Raw genomic sequence first — 23,062 nt, forward strand, 5'->3', positions numbered from 1 at the left:
CTTTTCTTTCGCTTGGCTTCGTGGATGAAGATTAATGGAGGGCTAATGTCCACATCAGCTGCAGGCTCGTTTGTGGCTGACAAGACCGATGCAGGACAAGCAGACACAGTTGCGAGGGAAAATTGGTTGGTTGGGGTTGGGTGTTGGGTTTTTCCTCCTTTGTCTTTTGTCAGTGAGGTGGGCTCTGTGGTCTTCTTCAAAGGAGGTTGCTGCCCGCCGAACTGTGAGGCGCCAAGATGCACGGTTTGAGGCGATATCAGCCCACTGGCGGTGGTCAATGTGGCAGGCACCAAGAGATTTCTTTAGGCAGTCCTTGTACCTCTTCTTTGGTGCACCTCTGTCACGGTGGCCAGTGGAGAGCTCACCATATAACACGATCTTGGGAAGGTGATAGTCCTCCATTCTGGAGACGTGACCTACCCAGCGCAGTTGGATCTTCAGCAGCGTGGGTTCGATGCTGTCGGCCTCTGCCATCTCGAGTACTTCGATGTTAGGGATGAAGTCGCTCCAATGAATGTTGAGGATGGAGTGGAGACAATGCTGGTGGAAGTGTTCTAGGAGCCGTAGGTGATGACGGTAGAGGACACATGATTCGGAGCCGAACAGGAGTGTGGGTATGACAACAGCTCTGTATACACTAATCTTTGTGAGGTTTTTCAGTTGGTTGTTTTTCCAGACTCTTTTGTGTAGTCTTCCAAAGGCGCTATTTGCCATGGCGAGTCTGTTGGCTATCTCGTTGTCGATCCTTGCATCCGATGAAATGGTGCAGCCGAGATAAGTAAACTGGTTGACCGTTTTCAGTTTTGTGTGCCCGATGGAGATGTGGAGGGGCTGGTAGTCATGGTGAGGAGCTGGCTGATGGAGGACCTCAGTTTTCTTCAGGCTGACTTCCATGCCAAACATTTTGGCAGTTTCCGCAAAACAGGACGTCAAGCGCTGAAGAGCTGGCTCTGAATGGGCAACTAAAGCGGCATCGTCTGCAAAGAGTAGTTCACGCACAAGTTGCTCTTGTGTCTTGATGTGAGCTTGCAGGCGCCTCAGATTGAAGAGACTGCCATCCGTGCGGTACCGAATGTAAACCGCGTCTTCATTGTTGAGGTCTTTCATGGCTTGTTTCAGCATCATGCTGAAGAAGATTGAAAAGAGGGTTGGTACGAGAACGCAGCCTTGCTTCACGCCATTTTTAATGGAGAAGGGTTCAGAGAGCTCATTGCTGTATCTGACCCAACCTTGTTGGTTTTTGTGCAGTTGGATAACCATGTTGAGGAACTTTGGGGGGCATCCGAGGCGCTCTAGTATTTGCCAAAGCCCTTTCCTACTCACGGTATCGAAGGCTTTGGTGAGGTCAACAAAGGTGATGTAGAGTCCTTTGTTTTGTTCTCTGCACTTTTCTTGAAGCTGTCTGAGGGCAAAGACCATGTCAGTAGTTCCTCTGTTTGCGCAAAAGCCGCACTGTGATTCCGAGAGAACATTTTCGGCGACACTAGGTATTATTCTATTTAGGAGAATCCTAGCGAAGATTTTGCCTAGAATGGAGAGCAGCGTGATACAATACCTATTTAAATCATTACCAATTCCCTTAACAGAGAAATTCTTCAGTGAACTAAAGAGAATAATAAGGAAATTCTTATGAAAAGTGGGGAATCCAAGGATAGCGCTAGATAAATGAACAGAGAGGTACAAACAAGGTGGTTTGCAGTTACCAAACTTTAAAAATTATTACAGACCAGCACAATTAAGGTATCTATAAGATTTTTATCAAACAAGGGAAAAACCAGATTGGACCAAGATAGAGCTAGATAAAATAGGGGAGAAGGTACCAGAACATATACTTTACAAGTGGGATGAAAAACTGGTGCAATATAGAAGTTCACCAGTACTGCACCATTTGCTCAACATATAGAAGAAGAATCACGTAGAAAGGTAAATAAACAAATTACCAACTACCAAAATTATTATTGACACAGAATCAACTTTCACAATAGATAACCTTTCCTTTAGAGAATGGGAGATAAAAGGAATTAAAAGAATAGAAAATTGTTTTTTTGCGAAATAATTAACATTTGAACAGTTGAAGTACAAATATGGAATAATTCATGGTACAATGTTTGCATACCATCAACTGAAAACCTACTTAAAGGATAAATTGGGAATCAGACTGAGATTACCAGAAGGAAGCAGCTTTGAATATGTGATTACAGACACAATGATAATATAAAGATTTATAACAAACATGTACATTAAGCTGCAAGAGAAGGAAAATTATGAAATAAGCTATAAATCCAAGCAAAAGTGGGAAAAAAGATTTAAACATAAAGATAAAAAATGAAATATGGGAAAAGTTATGCTCTGGAACTATGAAAAATATAATAAACATGAGGTTATGCATGATACAATATAATTGGTTACACAGGCTATATATCACACCCCAAAAGTTAAATGAATGGGATCCAAGATTATCAGATAGATGTTTTCGCTGTAAGAAGGAAATGGGAACAATAGTACATGCAATTTGGGCATGTGAGAAAGTGAGAAAGTTTTGGGAAGATCTAAATCAGGTATTAAATAAAATCACAAAAAGCAACATACCAAAAAATCCAGAGATCTTTCTTCTAAGTAATACAAGAAGTAAAGAATTAGGCCTCAAATTGGATGAAGCACAAAAAAGATTTATTATGGTAGCCTTAGCTGTAGCAAAAGAATGTATAATGTCAACTTGGAAATCAGAAGAGAGCCTGAGAATACAGCAATGGTACATGGAAATGAATAAATGTATTCCATTGGAAAAAAGACATAATTTAAAAAATAAAGTCACATTATTTGAACAAATGTGGGAACCATACATGGAACACAACAGAGAAGGCTTGTCTTGGACCTCCACCCCCTAAAATGATAAAATGAGAAGACAAAATGACCTGATCCAGTGTATAAAAGTAGATGACACATTTTTATTGTTTATCTTCATTGTGTGATGACATTGTTTAATGGTTTTATTGTATTGTCTATGTTGAACGTTTAATGGGTTTGGGGGGGTGGGAAGGGAGGAGGGAAGGTAGGGGGGGAAAAGCGGAGAAAATGCCACTATATTTAAGAGGAAAATGTTTGTATGTATTTTGATTGATATGGTTCACAGTGTGAAAAATAAAAAAAATTTAAAAGATGGTGTCCATGTATCGCTTGCTTCAATCTTTCCTAGCATCTGTCCTTTTGATTTTAACCCTGCTTCTGCCGGGGGGGAGACTGTGGTGAATGTCTGCCAAGCTCCCTGTCTCCCCTCTGGCGAGCCTTGCTGTACTAACATTGGCTGTGCATTATCTCTACTGTTAAGGACACTTCCCTTGGATATAACTGTATTTGCATCTATTGTTCTTCATTATTGTACCAAGAGTTTCTGCTAATAAAAACCTTGATTATTGTTTGACCACATCATCTTTGTCTACTTCATCAACTGGCACTTCAGAAGGTTTACAAGAATGTGGCCAGCACTCGGGGGCCTGAGGTATTGGGAGAGGTTGAGGAGGCTGGGGCTTTATTCCATGGAGCAGAGCAGGATGAGAGTAATCTCACAGAGGTGTACAAAATAATGAGAGAAACAGATGGGGCGTACACTGAGAGTCTTTTGCCCAGTTCAGGGGAATCAGTCACTATAGGTTACTGGCAGGGGGAAGGGATGTAACAGGAACCCGAAGGTGGGTGGAGGGTGTATGGAATGGGGTATCAGAGGAGGGGGTTTTGGGAAAGACTGGAGAATGCTGTTTTGTTGGGTTGTACTTGTACAATCAGTTAACAATAAATTTGACTATTGCAAAGTTTAAGAAACATTTGGATGAATCCATGGATAGGATGGGTCTTGAGTCAAACATGGTCAGGTGGGACTGGTGTGGATGAGACACTTGGGTCGGCATGGGAAGAATGGGCAAAGGGCCTGTCTCCCCAGGATGTGACTGTGATAAACAGTAAAAGGTTGTGCTTACTGTTGACGGTGCCTCCCGAGTAAGCATCTCGATGGGTGCCATGGTAGATAGCTCGCTGTGCCAGATCATAGGCCTCCTGCAGTGACAGGTCGTATCTGTACCCACTGTCCATGATACCATATGCATAACTGCAGCCAGACCCAGTGGAGAACATGCTTCCAGAAAGTCTCAGCCCAATGTCGTTCACATAGTACAGGCCAGGCCCCTGGAAAACACACATGGGGGAAACAGACAGATTATTTCTAACTTTGCCACCAGCACAGTCCTGCTGTCAATGGAGAGGTCTCTCCCTGCCATCACCTTCTTCGCTGCCCCATTGAAGACAGCAAGTGTTATGACTTGAACCACAGTGTCTACGAGCTTTAATGTTTTATCATCAGACCAGATTCCTCCCATCCATCACACATCTTTGGCCCACTGTAGCAGTATGGATACAATCACCAATGTATACATTTACATATAGTAGTAGTGATTGGCTGAGAGCCGTGGCCACGCCTACTGGCAGGTCATAAAGGGCTGCTCCTAACCAGACCCAGGTCAGTCTGGACTGGTCGACCTCGATGTACTGCACCCCAGTCTTTTGTTAATAAAAGCCTTAGTTTGAGTCAACAAGTCTTTGGGTCATTTGACGTGCTACACCCACTACCATCAGGAGGGAGGTACAGGACATTCCAGCACAATACAGGCCCTTCAGCGCAAATGTTTGCAACCTTTGCCAACCACAACAGTCTAACCTTCCCTACCTCACACTCATAACCCTCAACATTTCTTACATCCATGTGCCTATAGTACATGACAGCCCAGTACATGCCCTTTGACCTTCGATGTGGTACCAACCTATCTATTCCTACCTCGTAACCCTCTATTTTTCTTTAATTCTTATGTCTGCCCCCAATGTTTCAGCCTCCACTACCATCAAGGCATTCCATCATCACCCCAGGAAATGCATTTCAGGCCCTCGCCACTCTGAGTAAAAAAAACTCTTACCTCTGATATCTCCCTGAATCTTCCCTCCATTCACCTTAAACAGATTGGCCTCGGATATCTGCTAGTGTCGTCCCAGGGTCCCTATGTAAACCTCTCCTAATCTTATGAACCCCTTCCTGTGCAGAAGATAAAACAACTGAGAGCAGCTGCTGTGCCATCACTCCTGCCTCAAGTGTTGCCACAGCAGTCCTGGAGGAGGGAGCAGAACCCCTCGCAGGGACCCGACTGGGCAGTTTGATGGAAACTTGCCACTGAGCTCCCAATGCTCTATCCTCCCAGGAGATGGAGGATGGTGAGAGAAAGGCCACACCTTCACTGACAACCAAAATACCTCTTCAGAGGAAAGGATTGAAACCCCAGAGCTCCTATGATCTTGCCCAGCCAGAGGCTCCACTTTGCCAAGGGATAGATGATGGGGAGGTAAAAATAACGCATTTGCATAACATCAGGTCATTGCTGTACAACTCAGCATCAACTTCAACCCCAATCTTCCCCTGATCGTCTCAGAAGGATATAACACAAGGCCATTTGACTCATTGAAACTGAACTACACCACTGGTCACCTCAATGGTGTGACATTCCTTCTAGGTTTGCTGCCATCTTTGGGCCTTGTTTGCTGTTTGAAATGCTTCACAGACATGAAGGTTTAGCTGAAGGGGAGAGCGTCCTTCGTTGGCCACACTTACAGCTCGTTGCAAGATCATCCACCTTGCGAGAGCGCAGCTGAAGGCTTTGCAGCCTATCTCACATACCTTGCTATCCCAGCCACAGACCATGGATCCCATCGACAGACCCATGCCTTTGTACTCCGAAACCATGTTGGCCAGAAGCTTGGAGGCTGCAGACACTGAAATGCGTTTCTTGTTCCGCAGTTTATAAATCCTGCAAGATTCAGAAAAGGAAATGTCCAGGTTGTTTCAGAATAAAGAACATTCAACCCATGGCGTGTAGTGTTGACCAATGAAAACCTGCTCCACAACACTCTCACCATTCCCTCCCTCACACCCATAACCCTCAATGTTTCTGACATCCACGTGCCTGTCGAAGAGACTTTGAGTTGTCCCGATCGTACCAGCCTCCACCACCACCCCCGGCATTGCTGTGGCATGGTCTAATTGTGAAAAGTTGAAACAAAATTTAATCACGAGATCATGAACCCACTGTCCTCTCCCTGGTGATCTCTGACCTCCCCCACATTTCCCAGTGACCTTTGACACAACCCCCACCTTCCCTAATGACCTCTCACCCCATCAACCTTCCCCTCTGATCCCCTCCACCTTCTCCAGGGAGCCTGATTGGGTTCACTTACCTGCACTGCTTGGCCAGCATCCTCTCCCAGAAGGCACAATCTGCCGCACAGCCTGACATCGTACCCAGAAGGTAGGGGTTAATCTCAATCACCTTCTTGAATTCCTGAGAGCCTGAACAGAGAACCGTCAATACACCTGGGGGACTGTGGACTGTTATGAGTGGACATGCTTGTTAGTGTCTGTGAATTTATATGTAACGAGAGCAACAGATCGGGTGAACGCCCAGACTTTTGCCCAGAGTAGGGAATCTGTAACCTGGGGACATAGAAGTAAGATGAGGGGTGACGGAAAGGAAGAGATTTAACAGGAACCTGAGGGGTAACTTTTTTTTATACAGAGGATTTGGCGGGAGTACGGAATGGGCTAGAGGAGGTGGATGAGGCAGGTACTATTGCAACATTTGGATGGATTCATAGAGAGGATGGGTTGGGAGGGATGTGGACCAGACACAGGCAAGTTGACTGGAGTAGATGGGACATTCCGGTTGGCATTGGGAGGTTGGGCAGAAGGGCCTGTTTCCATGCTGGATAACTCTGTGTGTGTGTTTATGTGTGTCAGAGAATGGGGGGTGTGTGAGTGATTTTACATGTCTGAGCATGTGTCTGTGAGTAGGGCCTAAGTGTGTGTGAGTGTGTATGGGTGTGTGTTTGCATGCTTTGAGGTGTATTTGTGTGTTAAGGTGTGTGTGTGGATGTCACTGACAATGTACGTTGACAATATACAGACATTTGCACATCTCGCTATACGAGGGCAGGACTGTGTGTGGAGTTGTGTGTGTGGGCAGGTCTGTCAGTGTGGAGTTTTGTGTGTAGGGGCAGGTCTATGTGTGGACAGGTCTGTGTGTGGAGTTGTGTGTGTAGGGGCAGGTCTGTGTGTGGAGTTGTGTGTGTGGACAGGTCTGTGTGTAGGGGCAGTTCTGTGTGTGTAGTGATGTATGTGTGTGTGGTGATGCATGTGTGGGCAGGTCTGTGTGTGTGGAGATGCATATAGGCAGGTCTGTGTGTGGAGATGTGTGTGTGGGCAGGTTTGTGTGTGGAGTTGTATCTGTGTGGAGATGTGTATGGGCAGTTTGTGTGTGGAGATGTATGTGTGTGGGGTTGTATGTATGGGCAGGTCTGTGTGTGTGGAGATGTGTGTGTGGGCAGGTTTGTGTGTGGAGATGTGTGTGGGGGAAGGTTTGTGTGTGGGGGCAGGTCTGTGTGTGAGGGTAGGTCTGTGTGAAGTTGTATGTGTGTGTGGAGTCGTGTTTGGGGCAGATGTGTGTGTGGGCAGGTCTGTGTGAGTGGAGTCATGTAGTCATGTTTGGGGCAGATGGGTGTGTGTGTGTGGGCAGGTTTGTGTGTGGAGTTGTGTTTGGGGCAGATGTGTGTGTGGACAGGTCTGTCTGTGTGGAGTTGTGTGTGTACATTGAGTTGATCATTGCTGAACAGACCACGGCCACTGGTGTTTGCCTCCGATGCTCCCGATACTCATCTCTCACAACAGCAGGCCCAAAAGCCGCAGGCTGCCATGGCAACTTTGATCCAGCATTGATCAGATTCCAGCTCACTGCTGTGTAAAGACACCTACCCCCCTCCCCTCTGCATTCATCTGATTTCTCCTGATTACGACCCCCTCAATGAGATTGCAACCCTTATCCGAAAAGAATGGACTGTTGGTTGGGCGAGGAACCAAGGGGACTTACTGATGTAGGAGCCAGAGGATGCCCTGGAATCCACAGCAACCATGACTCCATGCTGAAACTTGAAAGCCAGAGTGGTTGTTCCGTGCTGCAGTTTGATCTGTGCTTCCTCCTCTCCTGTGTAAGCTTCCAGGAATTTCACCGGCTGAAGAAACCATAGAACACTGCAGCACAACCCTTCTAGTCAGTGCCGAACCATTTCTTGGTCTAATCCCACTGGCCTGCACCCAGTCCAAAGCCCTCCATACCCCTCCCATCCATGTACCTGTTTAAATACTTCTTAAATGTTAAAATAGAGCCTGCATTTACCACTTCAGATGGCAACTCAGTCCACCCTCCCACCACTCTGAAAAAGTTCCCCTCATATTCCCTTTAAAGTTTTCCCCTTTCACTCTTAACCCATGTCCTCTGGTTTGTATCTCACCCACCCTCACTGAAAATGCCAACCAACATTATTAATTCTGTCTCTCCCCCTCATAATTATAAATACCTCTATCAAATCTCCCCTCATTCTTCTCCACTCCTGAAGTCCAGCCAACATCCTAGTAAATCTTCTATGCACTCTTTCTATCTTATTGTCCTCACCTCATACAACTTTATCATAACATCCCAACTCCTGGACTCAGTACTTTGATTTATGAAGGCCAATGTGCCAAAAGCTCTCTTTACAACTTTGCCTACCTGTTATGGCACTTTCAGGGAATTCTGTATCTGTATTCCCAGATCCCTCTGTTCTACTGCACCCCTCAGGGCCCTACCATTTACTGTGTACATCCTTTCTTGGTTTGTCCTTCCAAAATGCAACCTCACACTTATCTGCATTAAATTCCATCTGCCATTTTTCCAACTGCTCCAGATCTCTCTGCAAGCTTTGAAAATCGCAATGTCTCCAATCTTAGTGTCATCTGCAAACTTGCTGATCCAATTACCCACATAATCATCCAGATCATTGATATAGATGACAAACAACAATGGTCCCAGCACCGACCCCTGAGGCACATCACTAGTCACGGGCCACCAGTCTGAGAAGCATCATCCTCCACCACTCTCTAGCTTCTTCTGTATAGCCCATATCGAATCCAGTTCACTACTTCACCATGAATACCTAGTGACTGAACCTTCCTGACCAACCTCCCATGTAGGACCCTGTCAAAGGCCTAGCTAAAGTCCATGCAGACAATATCCACAGAAGAAAGGGCATCACTCCCACTGAGATGAAGGAGACGAAGATGGAGCTACCTCAAGGACTGGGGTTGGGAGCCTTACTGCCTGGAAACAGAGTGAAAACACAACGCTGGAGAAACGCAGTAGGTCAAACAGTGTCCTGTATGCAAAACACATCACTGACGATTTGGGCTTGAGCCCTTCATCAAGGTAAAGAAAAATAGCATCATGCACCCAAACAAAATGGTGGAGAGGAGGGGCAGGAGGAGGAGCTCAATCCCACAGGTGGAGGTGGATAAGGGAGGGAGGCCAGGGCAATGAGGTGCTACCACTATGTGTATAGACATATGTATGGGCCCCCTGAACCTGTGACCCCTCCCTCCTGGATATCCCCATAAAGGCTGTTATGCCCAAATCCCTCCCTCAGTACCTGCCTTGGAACTGGGCCAGCAATAGGCAAGCTGTGCTGACACTTTAAGGTGATTAAAGCCTATTAATCATGACTCTCTGTCCGATTGTGGTTGATTGGTAATATAATTTAATCACCTTAATTTTAGACCATGGACCTGGTAGTTCAGGCAGAGAGATTAGACACTGACCCCAAGGATCCAGAGGCCCTGACTAAATTCGACCAGTAGGTACTCTGGCACAACGCATTCATGAGGTGCAATGACACGCGGAGTGAAGAAGACAAGAGGGAAGTGCTCTTTGCTCTAGTTGGCCACCGGGTTTTCCAGGCAATAAGAGACTTTGCAGAAGCAGTACTGGGCCCCGACAAATGTCATATATGCACGATTCCTCCTGGGCAGCCGAAAACAAGCGCCAGGTGAGTCGACTGATGAATATATGCGGGCACTGGGGCAGCTGAAGCGAGCCTGCAACTGCCGAGAAGTCTCTGCAGCTGCCCATCTAGAAGGCCTAATATGCGACACGTGCGTAGCTGGATTCTGCTCTAACTACGTTAGACAGATACTCATAGAAAAGGGTGATTGGAGCCTGCAGTAAGTAGTGGGCTTGGCTATATCTCTGGAGACAGTGCAACAAAGCGCCAAAGCATGCTCCAGGCCATGCAGCCACCATGTAGGGGACACGGGTGTTGCCATCTTGGGACACAGGGTCCCACATCACTGCCGCCGCTATCGAGCATCAGAGGTGCTCAGCCCAAAGTGCAATGTATTCCGCTTGTGGGAAGAAGGGACCGTACACTAAAGTATGTAGGTCCCAAACATCCCCCAGCAGCGCTGCGTGTGGCCGACTGCTGCCACCATCTTGGACCACCCCACCTCCAGCTTCACCTCAGGCGTCACTTCCGGTGGCCATGGACGGATCAATGGGGCCCTGAGGACGACAAGCCAGGACGGCATCACTTCTGGCTCCACTTCCAGCGTCATGGAACAACACCGCGTGCGCGACATGGAGGAAGCCAACTTGGGGAGCACCCCCCCAACCAACACAGTAGCGCCTCCATCATCCTCATTCAAGACATCCCGCACCAACTGGCCAAACCCATGATGAGCGTTGAGGCAAGCTGCCACCCTACTACGGACTGTTTATTTGACACCGGAAGCACCAAGAGCTTCATCCACCCGGGAACTGTACAGCAATACTCCCTCATGGTGACCTCAACACAATGGCCTCCCAATTCCACTCGGCCAAGATCAGTGGCTGCTGCCCTGTGACGCTGACTATGCAGGGCCCAGAGTACAGGAACTTTAAACTCCTGATCATGCAGTACCTCTGTGGACTGGGACTGCATCCGCATGCAGTTCAACGGCTCCCATCCACCCCTCACAGTCTCCAACACCAACCGGTCGACACCCCCTGTACATGACCTGCAGCCTCTCTACTCTCCAGGTTCCACTACCGCCCCTGTTTGAGAACATCACCCGGGGACAGAGCCTTCATTAAAGCAGAGGTCAAACAGCTCCTAACAGAAGGCATCAAAGAACCCAGCACCAGCCCATGTAGAGCCCAAGTAGTGGTGATAAAGGGCAGAGAGAAACAACACGTGGTCATTGACTATAGTCAGACCATAAACCACTTCACCCTGCTCGACATGTCACCCACATCCCCGCATCACTGATGGTCAACGAGATCTTTCAGTTCCAGGTTTTCTCAACCATTGACCTCAAGTCAACTTATCACCAACTACCAATTCAGCCAGAGGACAGCCCTTACACTAACTTCAAGGCAGACGGTCGCCTCTACCACTTCCTCTGAGTCCTTTTCAGAGTCACCACTCTCTGTTTACCAGAGGGAGATGGACTGAATAGTCGATAATATGGACTCAAGGCCACATTCACCTACCTGAACAATGTGACCATCTTCGGCCACGACCAGCAGGACCATGATGCCAACCTCCACAAGTTTCTCCAGGCAGCCAAAAGCCTCAACCTGATGTACAACCTGAAGTGTGTCTTAAGCAGTTCATGGCTGGCCATCCTGGGCTGTGTGGTGGAGAATGGCCTCATTTGGCCAGACCCTGACCACATTACCCCAGACCCTCAAAGCCCCGAAAAGGTGCCTATTACGCTCAAAGGGTCTCAAATTATGCGGACAAAGGCCATCCCCTGGTGAAATTGGCCAGAAGCCCAAACAGCATTCACACACATCAAAGGCAGCGATGCAGGCTGTTGATGAATCCATCCCCTTCCAGGTGGAGAGAGATGCATCTGACTTCACCCTGGCCACCAGACAGGCAGGCCAGTAACTTTCTTTTCCCAAACCCTCCGGGGCCCTTAACTCCGGGACTCAATCATCGAGGAGTTGGCCCAAGCCATAATGGAAGCTGTGCGCCACTGGAGGCTCTACCTGGCCAGAAAACCATTCACCCTGCTGACTGACCCTCTGCTCAAGAAGGTCCATCTCCTCCACTCCAACCCCCAATCAGGATGTCTGTCAGGACACCATCTCCAACAAGGTCTTGACGCATGCAGGAGACCCCCTCGGCTGACTGGCTAGTCCCCTTTCCCAGTAACCCTGACCAACTGGCCCCATCTGATTTTGCATTCCAAACTCCAACCGATCTGAACAGCACCACAGTACCAACCCCACCATGTATTTAGATGTATGTATGGGCTAGCCCGCCTCCCGAACCTGTGAGTCCTCCCTTCCAGATATCCCCATAAAGGCTCTTACACCCAAATCCCTCCCTCAGATCCCCTTGGAACTGGGCCAGCAACATGCAAGCTGTGCTGACACTTTAAGGTGATTAAAGCCTATTAATCAGGACTCTGATTGTGGTTGATGGGTAGTACAGGCACCAGACAGGGAGGGAAGGGGGCAGAGAGCAAGGTTAGAGGCAAGGGAGGGGGCACAGGGAGTGGGCTAGCGGAAAGTGGAGAAGTTAACATTAATGCCCTCTGGTTGGAGAGGGCACAGCCAGGGTATCAGGTGTTGGTCTTCCTGTGCAGAAGCAGGGGTTGAGGAACTCAGCAGGGAAGAAACATATCACTAATGTTTTGAACCTGGGTCGCTCCTTGGGTGGGACTCAGGACCTGAATGTTGGTCCCCCTGCACAACCTGCCACCTTACGTTTGGTTATTGGCCAGGACAGAGAATACAAAACCAGGCAGCTTCTGCTCCACTCTCTCTTTCCTGCCGTCTCCGCCTCCTGGGCTCAGGATCTCCAGATGTTCAGGAGCCGCAGAAAGAAGAAACTTCTCCATCTCAAATGGGCTTATTTCTGAAGCAACAGTCTGGTTCCAGAGATCCAACATCCCATCATAGTCCTACTGTGTGGGAACCTTCTTCCCCCACCCTTTAATTCAGATGCCTGGCCTTTTTCACTCCTACCTCGATGAAGGGCTCAGGCCCGAAACTTCGGGAAAGTATCTTTATCTCCTCTGGGCGCTGCGAGACCGGCTGGTGCCTATACCATTTACTTTGTTTTGACCACATCACAGCGAATGCAGGCTCTGGTGTTTCTCTCTCTCTCCTTCTCCCCGACTCATTCTCTCTATCCCTTCTCTGTGCTGCTTCCTTTCTCTCTCTCCCCTGATTCTTTCTCTCTCTCCATCCCTCCGACCCTCTCACTCAAGCCTGAAATATTGGTTATATATCTTTATCTTTGCTATATGAAGTACAGTTTTTGACCTACTGAGTTTTTCCATCATGGATTTTACTTCAGCCACAGGTCTGCGGATTTTTATGTTTTGTTTTACCCCCTTCTCTCCCTCTCTGTCTGTGCCGTTCCGCATCTCTCTCTCACTCACACACACAGACACATACTCACAGACACTCACCCAAACACACACACTCACAGATACACAAACACACTCAGACTCAGACACACACACAGACATGCATACTCACACACTCACAGACACACACACAGACTCACACACTCACACACACACACTCAGATACACACACACTCAGACACACACACAGATACACACACTGACACACACACACAGACACACACACTTACAGATACACACAGTCACAGACACACACACAGATACACACACACTCAGACAAACACGCACACTCACAGATACGCACACACTCACAGATACGCACACACTCACAGACACACACACTCACAGACACACACTCTCACCTATACACACACTCACAGATACACACACTCAGACACACACTCACAGACACACAAACACTCACAGATACACACACAGACAGGCACTCACACAAACACACACTCATTCACACACACACATTTTACACATTTCCACGGGGCTCCGGGCGGACCGAACTCGGATATCAGCCCCAGCCCCAGGGCACAGGATGAGCACACACTGCTCTGTACTCACGTCCAGCCCCACCGGCACCGCCAGTTCGCCGCCTCCGGCCCCGAAAAACGGAGGGCCACTCTGACACTGGGTTTCGGCGCCGAGAATCGAGAACTCTTGGCCCCAGCCCTCGAATCCGCAAACATCGGCAAGCGCCATATCTCGGGAAACGCAGAGACACAAGTGAAACCAAAACTAACTCTGCAAGCGGCAGCACGGGGGCAGGGACACGAAGACTGGTACACGGCCAGTGGCAGGATCACAGGGACCGGGACACGGACTTGGGGAGGGACACAGCCAGCGGCTGGAACACAGGACACGAGGACTGGATACGGACAGGGGCATGAGGACTGCACACGGCCAGGGGCAGGGGCACAGGGGTGGGACACGGACATGGGCAGGGACACAGGGACTGGGACATGGCCAGGGGCAGGGACACAGGGACAGGGGCAGGGTCACGAACAGGGGCAGAGATGGCTGGGGCAGGGACAGAGACAGGGGCAGGGACAGAGACAGGGGCAGGGACACAAACAGGGACAGGGTCAGAGACGTGAAAGGTCACAGACAGGGGCAGGGGCAGAGACAGGGAATGGGACACAGACAGGGGAAGGGGCACAGTTAAGAGAAGGGACACAGCCAAGAGCAGGGAAGCAGAGAGGGACAGGGTCACAGGCAGGGTCTGGGACACAGACTGGGGCAGGGTCATGGTCAAGGGCAGGGACACAGCCATCCATTGGAGAGGGCCCAGACAGAATGTACAGTGTTGCTTCTCCAAGTCATGGACAGACAAGTCGGTGTGAAGTGAGACGTAGAATTGAATTGTGTGGCTACTGGGAAATCTCTGAAAATTATGCCGACAGAGTGAAGGTGCTCAGCGAAGTATCTCCCAGCCTGCGCCCAGTCTCTCCGATATAGAGGGGACCACAATGGGAGCCCCGAGCACAATAGACGAGCCCTGTTGATCATTAGTGAAGTGCTGCTTCACTGGGAAGGAGTGTTTGGGTCCCCAAATGGTCGTGAGGGAGGAGTGTTTGGGTCCCCAAATGGTCGTGAGGGAGGAGTGTGGGTGCAAGTGGGGCTTCTCCTGTGGTCACCGGGGTAGGTGTCAAGGGGGCGATTGGTGGGAAGGGATGAGTGGATGAGGGAGGTCCTGAGGGAGTGGTCCCTACAGATGACGGATGAGAGGGGAAGACGTGTTTGCTGGTGGGATCATGTTGTCGGTGATGGAATTTGCAGAGGATAAAGTGTTGGATTCGGAGGCTGGTGGGGACCTGTTGAGAGGTTTGTGCTGATGGTAACAGCCAATAGGAGCCGAGCGCTTGAGAGTCACCAATTGCCGGGTAGATCTCAGTTCACCAGTTTGATTCTGGACTGAACAGAGAGCAGCCGAGTTTGGGAATCACGTGATTTGGTGATTGGTTAATTATTGTTCACAAGGAACAATTTTTTATTCATATCGTCTGGACACACACACAGGCAGCGCGGAAATTAGGGTGAAGCGCCCTTTTAATCGTCACACTCTCCGGATGAAACAGAGTGAAACTCCCACCACACCGTCCCATCACACACTCCCTGGTTCAGACACAGTGTGAAACTCTCACCACTCCGTCCCATCACACACTCCCTGGTTCAGACACAGTGTGAAACTCTCACCACTCCGTCCCATCACACACTCCCGGGTTCAGACACAGTGTGAAACTCCCACCACACTGTCCCATCACACATTCCTGGGGTCAGACACAGAGTGAAACTCCCACCACACCGTCCCATCACACACTCCCGGGTTCAGACACAGTGTGAAACTCCCACCACACTGTCCCATCACACATTCCCGGGGTCAGACACAGTGTGAAACTCCCACCACACCGTCCCATCGCACACTCTCAGGTTCAGACACAGTGTGAAACTCCCACCACACTGTCCCATCACACATTCCCGGGATCAGACACAGTGTGAAGCTCCCACCACACCGTCTCATCACACACTCCCAGGTTCAGACACAGTGTGAAACTCCCACCACACCATCCCATCACACACTCCCGGGTTCAGACACAGTGTGAAACTCCCACCACACCGTCCCATCACACACTCCCGGGTTCAGACACAGTGTGAAACTCCCACCACACTGTCCCATCACACATTCCCGGGGTCAGACACAGAGTGAAACTCCCACCACACCGTCCCATCACACACTCCCGGGTTCAGACACAGTGTGAAACTCCCACCACACTGTCCCATCACACACTCCCGGGATCAGACACAGTATGAAACTCCCACCTCTCCGTCCCATCACACACTCCCAGGTTCAGACACAGTGTTAATCTCCCACCACACCGTCCCACCACACACTCCTGGGTTCAGACACAGTGTGAAACTCCCTCCACACCGTCCCATCACATTCTCCAGGGTTCAGACACAGTGTGAAACTCCCACCACACCATCCCATCACACACTCCCGGGATCAGACACAGTGTGAAACTCCCACCACTCCATCCCATCACACACTCCCGGGTTGAGACACAGTGTGAAACTCCCATCACACCATCCCATCACACACTCCCGGGTTCAGACACAGTGTGAAACTCCCACCACTCCATCCCATCACACACTCCCGGGTTGAGACACAGTGTGAAACTCCCATTACACCATCCCATCACACACTCCCAGGGTCAGACCTAGAGTGAAGGTCCCTCCACACCATCCCATCACATACTCCAGGGTTCAGATACAGTGTGAAACTCCCACTGCACTTTCCCATCTCACACTCCAAGGGTCAGGAATAGGGTTAAACTGTGGTGGTGGGGGGGGGGGGTGGTCCAGGCTATGTCAGTGATTGGTGGGGGTTGATCTGTGGGGGGTACAGGTCATGTCAGTGATGGATGGGGATTGTTCTGTGGGGAGCGGTATGGGCTATGTCAGTGATGGGTGGGGGTTGTTCTGTGGTGGGGTCCAGGCCATGTCAGTGATGGGTGGTGGTTGTTCTATGGGGGGGGGGTCCAGGCCATGTCAGTGATGGGTGGTGGTTGTTCTATGGGGGGGGGTCCAGGCCATGTCAGTGATGGGTGGGGGTTGTTCTATGGGGGTTCCAGGCCGTGTCAGTGATGGGTGGGTGTTGTTCTGTGGGGAGCGGTACACGCTATGTCAGTGACAGGTGGGGGTTGTTCTGTGGTGGGGAGGGCACGGGCTGCATCAGTGATGTGTCGGGGTTGTTTTCTGGATGGGGCTACAAGCCATGTCAGTGATGGGAGGGGGTTGTTTTGTGGAGGGGGGTGTACGGGGCATGTCAATGATGAGTTGGTTTGTTTTTTATTTGGGGGTTTGGGTATGAGTTTCCCCTGTTCTACAAGTGTATTAATGCCATCAAAGGTAATGCCAGATGTGAATGTCTGTTTAGATGAATAGTCCCATTCTAAACACTTTTTCTGCATCTGAAGCCACTGATGGTATTTTTCTTTTTTGTGCCATATTTAACAAACTTTAAAATCTAACAATATGGTCATCAAATGTTCTATTTTTAATAAAACCTGTTTGGTCCATATTAATCAATTTAGGTAAACATTTGGTTTATCTATTAGCTATTAATTTAGACAAAATTTATAATCTGTATACAATAGTGCAATTGGTCTATATGAAGATGGAAGCAAAGGATCCTTCCCTTTTTTGGAATAACTGTTATTAATGCAGTTTTAAATGACAGGTAAATCACAAAAATCTTCCATTTGATCTAACAACCCTATAAATATCGGCATTAACAACTCTTTAAATTCTTTATGAAGCTCTAGAGAGAAACCATCTTCACCTGGAGCTTTATTATTTGGTAAAGACATCAATATATCATATATTTCTATAATTGTCAAAGGACCTGTTCATTCATTCTTCTCTCCTATATTTAATTGTGACAAAATAATTTGTGACAAATATTCATCTATTTTATATCCAAAGATTCCGATTTACATAATTTCTTATAACATTTCATAAAAATATCATTAATGCCTTGGGTTTTATAAGTAAGATGACCTGAATATTCTTTTACAACTACTATTGTTCTTGATACTTGCTCAGTCTTCAATTGCCATGCTAAAAATTTATGGGCTCGATATCCCAATTCATAATATTTTTGTTGGGTTCACCTTATATCTCTCTCCACTCTATATGTTTGCATTGTATTAAGTTTCAAATTTTTTAGATCCAATATTCCTTGTTTCTCATCGTTTACTTGATTTTGCAATTCTTTTTCCATATTTGTTATTTCATTTTCCAAATGGCTAACTTCAAACATATATTCTTTTTTAACCTTAGCCATATAACTTAGTGTTTGTCCTCTTAAATAAGCCTTCAAAGAATCCCAAACCATTAAGTTACTGGTTACAGAATGTTTGTTGATGTCTAAAAAAAAATGATCTGTTGTCTTATAAATTCACAAAAATCTTGCCTTTTTAACAACCATCTAAACCTCCATCTATAACTTCTATTTAGCTCCTCCTCCAATACAATTAACATAACAAAGGTGAATGATCAGACAATATCCTCACTTGATATTCAATATTTTGAACTCTTCCTTGAAGTTGAGAGGAGATTAAAAACCTATCTATATGTGAAGATGCCTTATGTCTAAGGAAATAAAATTAATAGTCTCTCATATCAGGATACATTCTCCTCCAACTGTCAACATTTTTCATTTCATTCGTAAAATTCATCACAAATTTAACCATAATTCCACCTGATGTCCAACTTCAAATCAAAAGTAAAATTAAAGCCTTCTCCCATAATTATTTTTTCCTTTGCATTAGCTAACTGCACAAAATCATCTTGTATAAATGTTCCATCATCTATATTTGGTGCATATATATTCATCAAATTCCAATATTCAGAATAAATTTTACAATTTACCATATCATATCTCCCCATTTTATCAATAATTACATCCAATATATTAAATGGTAATTTTTTATTTAGTAATATCGACACTCCCTTAGCTTTAGAATTAAATGAAGAAGACAATATCATTCTCTCTTTAATTTCACATGTTCTATTTCCATTAAATGTGTTTTGTAAAAAATCCACATCTTTAGTTTTTTTCATATATAACCATATAACAGTTTATGGCATGGAAACAAGCCATCTCAGCCCTTCAAGTCTAGATTAATACCTTTTTCTCTTTATTGGATTCTGAATTCCATTAATATTGATAGTAATAAAAGACAATTTCCCATTATTAGACACCAAAATTAAAACATATGTCCATCCAGCATCCCCCTTGCCCTTCCCACTCACCACAACCCTCCCTATATAATTTCTTTGGCTTGGCTTTGTAGACGAAGATTTATGGAGGGGTATGTCCACATCTGCTGCAGGCTCATTAGTGACTGACAAGTCTGATGAGGGACAGGCAGGCACGGTTGCAGCAGTTTCAAGGGAAAATTGGTTGGTTGAGGTTGGGTGTTGGGTTTTTCCTCCTTTGTCTTTTGTCAGTGAGATGGGCTCTGCGATCTTCTTCAAAGGAGGTTGCTGCCCGCTGAACTGTGAGGTGCCAAGATGCACGGTTGGAGGTGATATCAGCCCACTGGCAGTGGTCAATGTGGCAGGCACCAAGAGATTTCTTTAAGCAGTCCTTGTACCTCTTCTTTGGTGCACCTCTGTCTCGGTGGCCAGTGGAGAGCTCGCCATATAACACAATATTGGGAAGGCAATGGTTCTCCATTCTGGAGATGTGACCCACCCAGCGCAGTTGGGTCTTCAGCAGCATGGATTCGATGCTTGCGGACTCTGCCAGCTCGAGTACTTCAGTGTTGGTCATGAAGTCATTCCAATGAATGTTGAGGATGGAGCGGAGACAGCGCTGATGGAAGCGTTCTAGGAGCCGTAGGTGATGCCGGTAGAGGACCCATGATTCGGAGCTGAACAGGAGCTTGGGTATAACAACGGCTCTGTACACGCTGATCTTTGTGTGTTTCTTCAGGTGGTTGTTTTTCCAGACTCTTTTGTGTAGTCTTCCAAAGGCGCTATTTGCCTTGGTGAGTCTGTTGTCTATCTCGTTGTCGATCCTTGCATCCGATGAAATGGTGCAGCCGAGATAGGTAAACTGGTTGACCATTTTGAGTTTTGTGTGCCCGATGGAGATGTGGAGGGGCTGGTAGTCATGGTGGGGAGCTGGCTGATGGAGGACCTCAGTTTTCTTCAGGCTGTCTTCCAGGCCAAACATTTTGGCAGTTTCCACAAAACAGGACGTCAAGCGCTGAAGAGCTGGCTCTGAATGGGCAACTAAAGCGGCATCGTCTGCAAAAAGTAGTTCACGCACAAGTTGCTCTTGTGCTTGGGGTGAGCTTGCAGGCGCCTCAGATTGAAGATCCATGCGGTACCGGATGTAAACAGCGTCTTCATTGTTTTGGTCTTTCATGGCTTGTTTCAGCATCATGCTGAAGAAGATAGTAAAGAGGGTTGGTGTGAGGATGCAGCCTTGCATCACGCTGTTGTCAATGGAGAAGGGTTCGGAGAGCTCATTGCTGTATCTGACCCAACCTTGTTGGTTTTCGTGCAGTTGGATAACTATGTTGAGGAACTTGGGGGGGTATCCGAGGCGCTCTAGTATTTGCCAAAGCCCTTTCCTGCTCATGGTGTCAAAGGCTTTGGTGAGGTCAACAAAGGTGATGTGGAGTCTTTTGTTTTGTTCTCTGCACTTTTCTTGGAGCTGTCTGAGGGCAAAGACCATGTCAGTAGTTCCTCTGTTTGCACGAAAGCCACACTGTGATTCTGGGAGGACATTTTCGGCGACACTAGGTATTAGTCTATTAAGGAGAATCCTAGCAAAGATTTTGCCTGCATTGGAGAGCAGCGTGATTCCCCTGTAGTTTGAGCAGTCTGATTTCTCGCCTTTGTTTTTGTACAGGGTGATGATGATGGCATCACAAAGGTCCTGAGGCAGCTTTCCTTGGTCCCAGCAGAGCATGAAAAACTCATGCAGTTTGGTATGCAGAGCTTTGCTACATAAATATATATATATATATATATAAACAGTCCAGGCTTAAAACAAGAAAAAAGAAAGGAAAACCCCAGAGGTGCATGATGTTAAAGCATCTCTACTCCCCTGATCTATACAGGATGCAAGAAGTATCACATTAGTGCCCATGACTCTGCTGTAGTCAGCATCATATTCCCCACTAACTCACTCAAAATACCATACCATCCCTTACTATAGTCTTTTCCAATAGACCTAATAATCCATTAATCTTATCAAATATAATAGATCACACATGTTAAACTCAGGCCCGCGGGGCAAATTTGGCCCGTGATATAATTATATTTGGCCCACAAGATCATATCAAATATGTATTCGAGCTGGCCCGCTGGCCACCGTGCCAGTATAGCGCATGGACAGCTAATACTACAAATCCCAGAATGCTTTGCAAATGCGTTGGTGCCGGTCCGTCAGCCCGCTAATCACCCCCATCTCCTCTGTTTACTTTCATTAGCATCTGCGACCTGTCACCCAACTCACATGTAATAAACCCCTTTCGGAAAATGGCCAAAAGAAAGACAGAAAACAGGACCTTTCAAGACAGGTGGGAGGCAGACAAGATGTTCATCATTTTAAAAGACAAACCTGTTTGTCTTGTGTGTGGAGCCAGCGTGTCTGTAGTTAAAGAATATAACATATGACGTCACTATGAAACGAAACACCAGGACAGGTATAAGGATCTGAACGAGAAGCAAAAGCTCCAGAAGGTGGAGGAGATGAAAAGAAGTCTGGTTTTACAGCAAACTATGTTCACCAAAGCAGAATCCCAAATTATTAGACCCTATTATTAAACATTTATTTTAATAAGAAAAAGTTTAACATTACATCTGTTGAAAGAAGATAAAACATGCAGATGTTGTTGAAAATTTTCAATAAATATTTAGTTTTGGCCCACGACTTAGTCCAAGTTTTTAATTTTGGCCCTCTGTGAATTTGAGTTTGACACCCCTGTAATAGATCATGCACATTATAGGTTAAACCTTCCTCCCCCTTTAAGCTCTCTCGAAACATAATATACTTTCAGTTACAGCAGAAAACTTTCAATTATGTAATTAGATTTACTAAAATGTTGCCTGGATTGCATTATCTAGAATACGGAGAAAGGTTGAGTAGACTGGGTCTTTATTCATTGGAGCGTAGAAGGTTGAGAGGGGATTTGATAGAGGTATTTAAAATTATGAAGGGAATAGATAGAGTAGATGTGAATAGGCTCTTTCCCTTGAGAGTAGGAGAGATTGGTACAAGGAGTCACAAGGTAATGGTTGGGGGCAAAACTTTAGAAGTAACATAAGAGGAAGTTTCTTCCCTTCGAGAGTGGTGGCTGAGTGGAATGACCTTCTGGAAGAGGTAGTTGCGGCAGGGTCAATTCTGTAATTTAAGAGGAGATTGGATGAGTGCATGGATGTGAGGGGGTTGGAGGGTTATGGGCAGGGAGCAGGTAGGTGGAACTAGTGGAGTTTCACTTAAATCGGTGCAGACTAGAAGGGCCGAGATGGCCTGTTTCTGTACTGTAATTGTTATATGGTCGTATAATTCAGGTAACATCAGCTAAATCTTGATCTTCAGCAGGCAATGAATTGGCATATACTTTTGCTTCATTAGAGGCTCAGTAAAAAATCTATTCCTCCCTCCTGGGATGAATAATTTCAATACAGCGGGTATCTCAAAACAAAGGCATGGCCTTTTTTCCATAACACATCTTTAATCGGATTAAACTTTTCTCTTCTTCAACAGATCAAAACCTATGTCTGGATAAAAGAAAATTTTATTTTCATTATAAATTAAAGGTGATTGTCTATCTTTAACTTGCTTCGCTGCTGAGTTCAATATATTCTCTCTTACTTGATATTGAAGGAATCTGACAAGTATTGGACGGGACCTTTGGTCATGCTGTGGTTTGGGTATCAGTGCCCTTTGGGCTTGTTCTATCTCCAAATCACCTTGAAATGCAGCCTGACCCAAAGATTCCAGTATCCACCATTGCCAAAAAAATTTCATATCTTGTCCTTCATCCCTTCTTTAAGTCCAACAATCTTAATATTAATCTGTCTACTAAAGTTTTCTTATTCATTAACTGATCATGCTTTGCAGCAGCCTCTGCTTGTACTTTGTTCATTTGGTCTTCGATAGTTTGAATCACAGATTCATTCCTTTTAATTTTACTGTCCACTATTTCA

The 23,062-nt window shown here is 46.7% G+C and overlaps 1 protein-coding gene across 2 annotated transcripts in view; it reads right to left on the reverse strand.

Moving 5' to 3' along the window:
* Positions 1-14,297, reverse strand: part of psmb8a (proteasome 20S subunit beta 8A) — a 30,765-nt gene extending 16,468 nt beyond the window's left edge. Inside the window, exons 1-5 of one of the 2 annotated variants that reach the window (XM_069919746.1) lie at positions 13,892-14,297; positions 7,956-8,097; positions 6,271-6,421; positions 5,714-5,843; positions 3,975-4,179 (exon numbers count right to left, since the gene is read on the reverse strand). In XM_069919746.1, coding sequence (XP_069775847.1) covers positions 3,975-4,179; positions 5,714-5,843; positions 6,271-6,421; positions 7,956-8,097; positions 13,892-14,029 — 766 coding nt within the window. In that variant the 5' untranslated portion in view covers positions 14,030-14,297. The remainder of the gene's footprint in view (positions 1-3,974; positions 4,180-5,713; positions 5,844-6,270; positions 6,422-7,955; positions 8,098-13,891) is intronic. The other variant, XM_069919747.1, reaches the window with a different exon arrangement.
* Positions 14,298-23,062: the final 8,765 nt, after the last annotated feature.

This window comes from Narcine bancroftii, chromosome 2, assembly GCF_036971445.1.
Source record: "Narcine bancroftii isolate sNarBan1 chromosome 2, sNarBan1.hap1, whole genome shotgun sequence".
Classification (NCBI taxonomy): Eukaryota; Metazoa; Chordata; class Chondrichthyes; order Torpediniformes; family Narcinidae; genus Narcine; species Narcine bancroftii.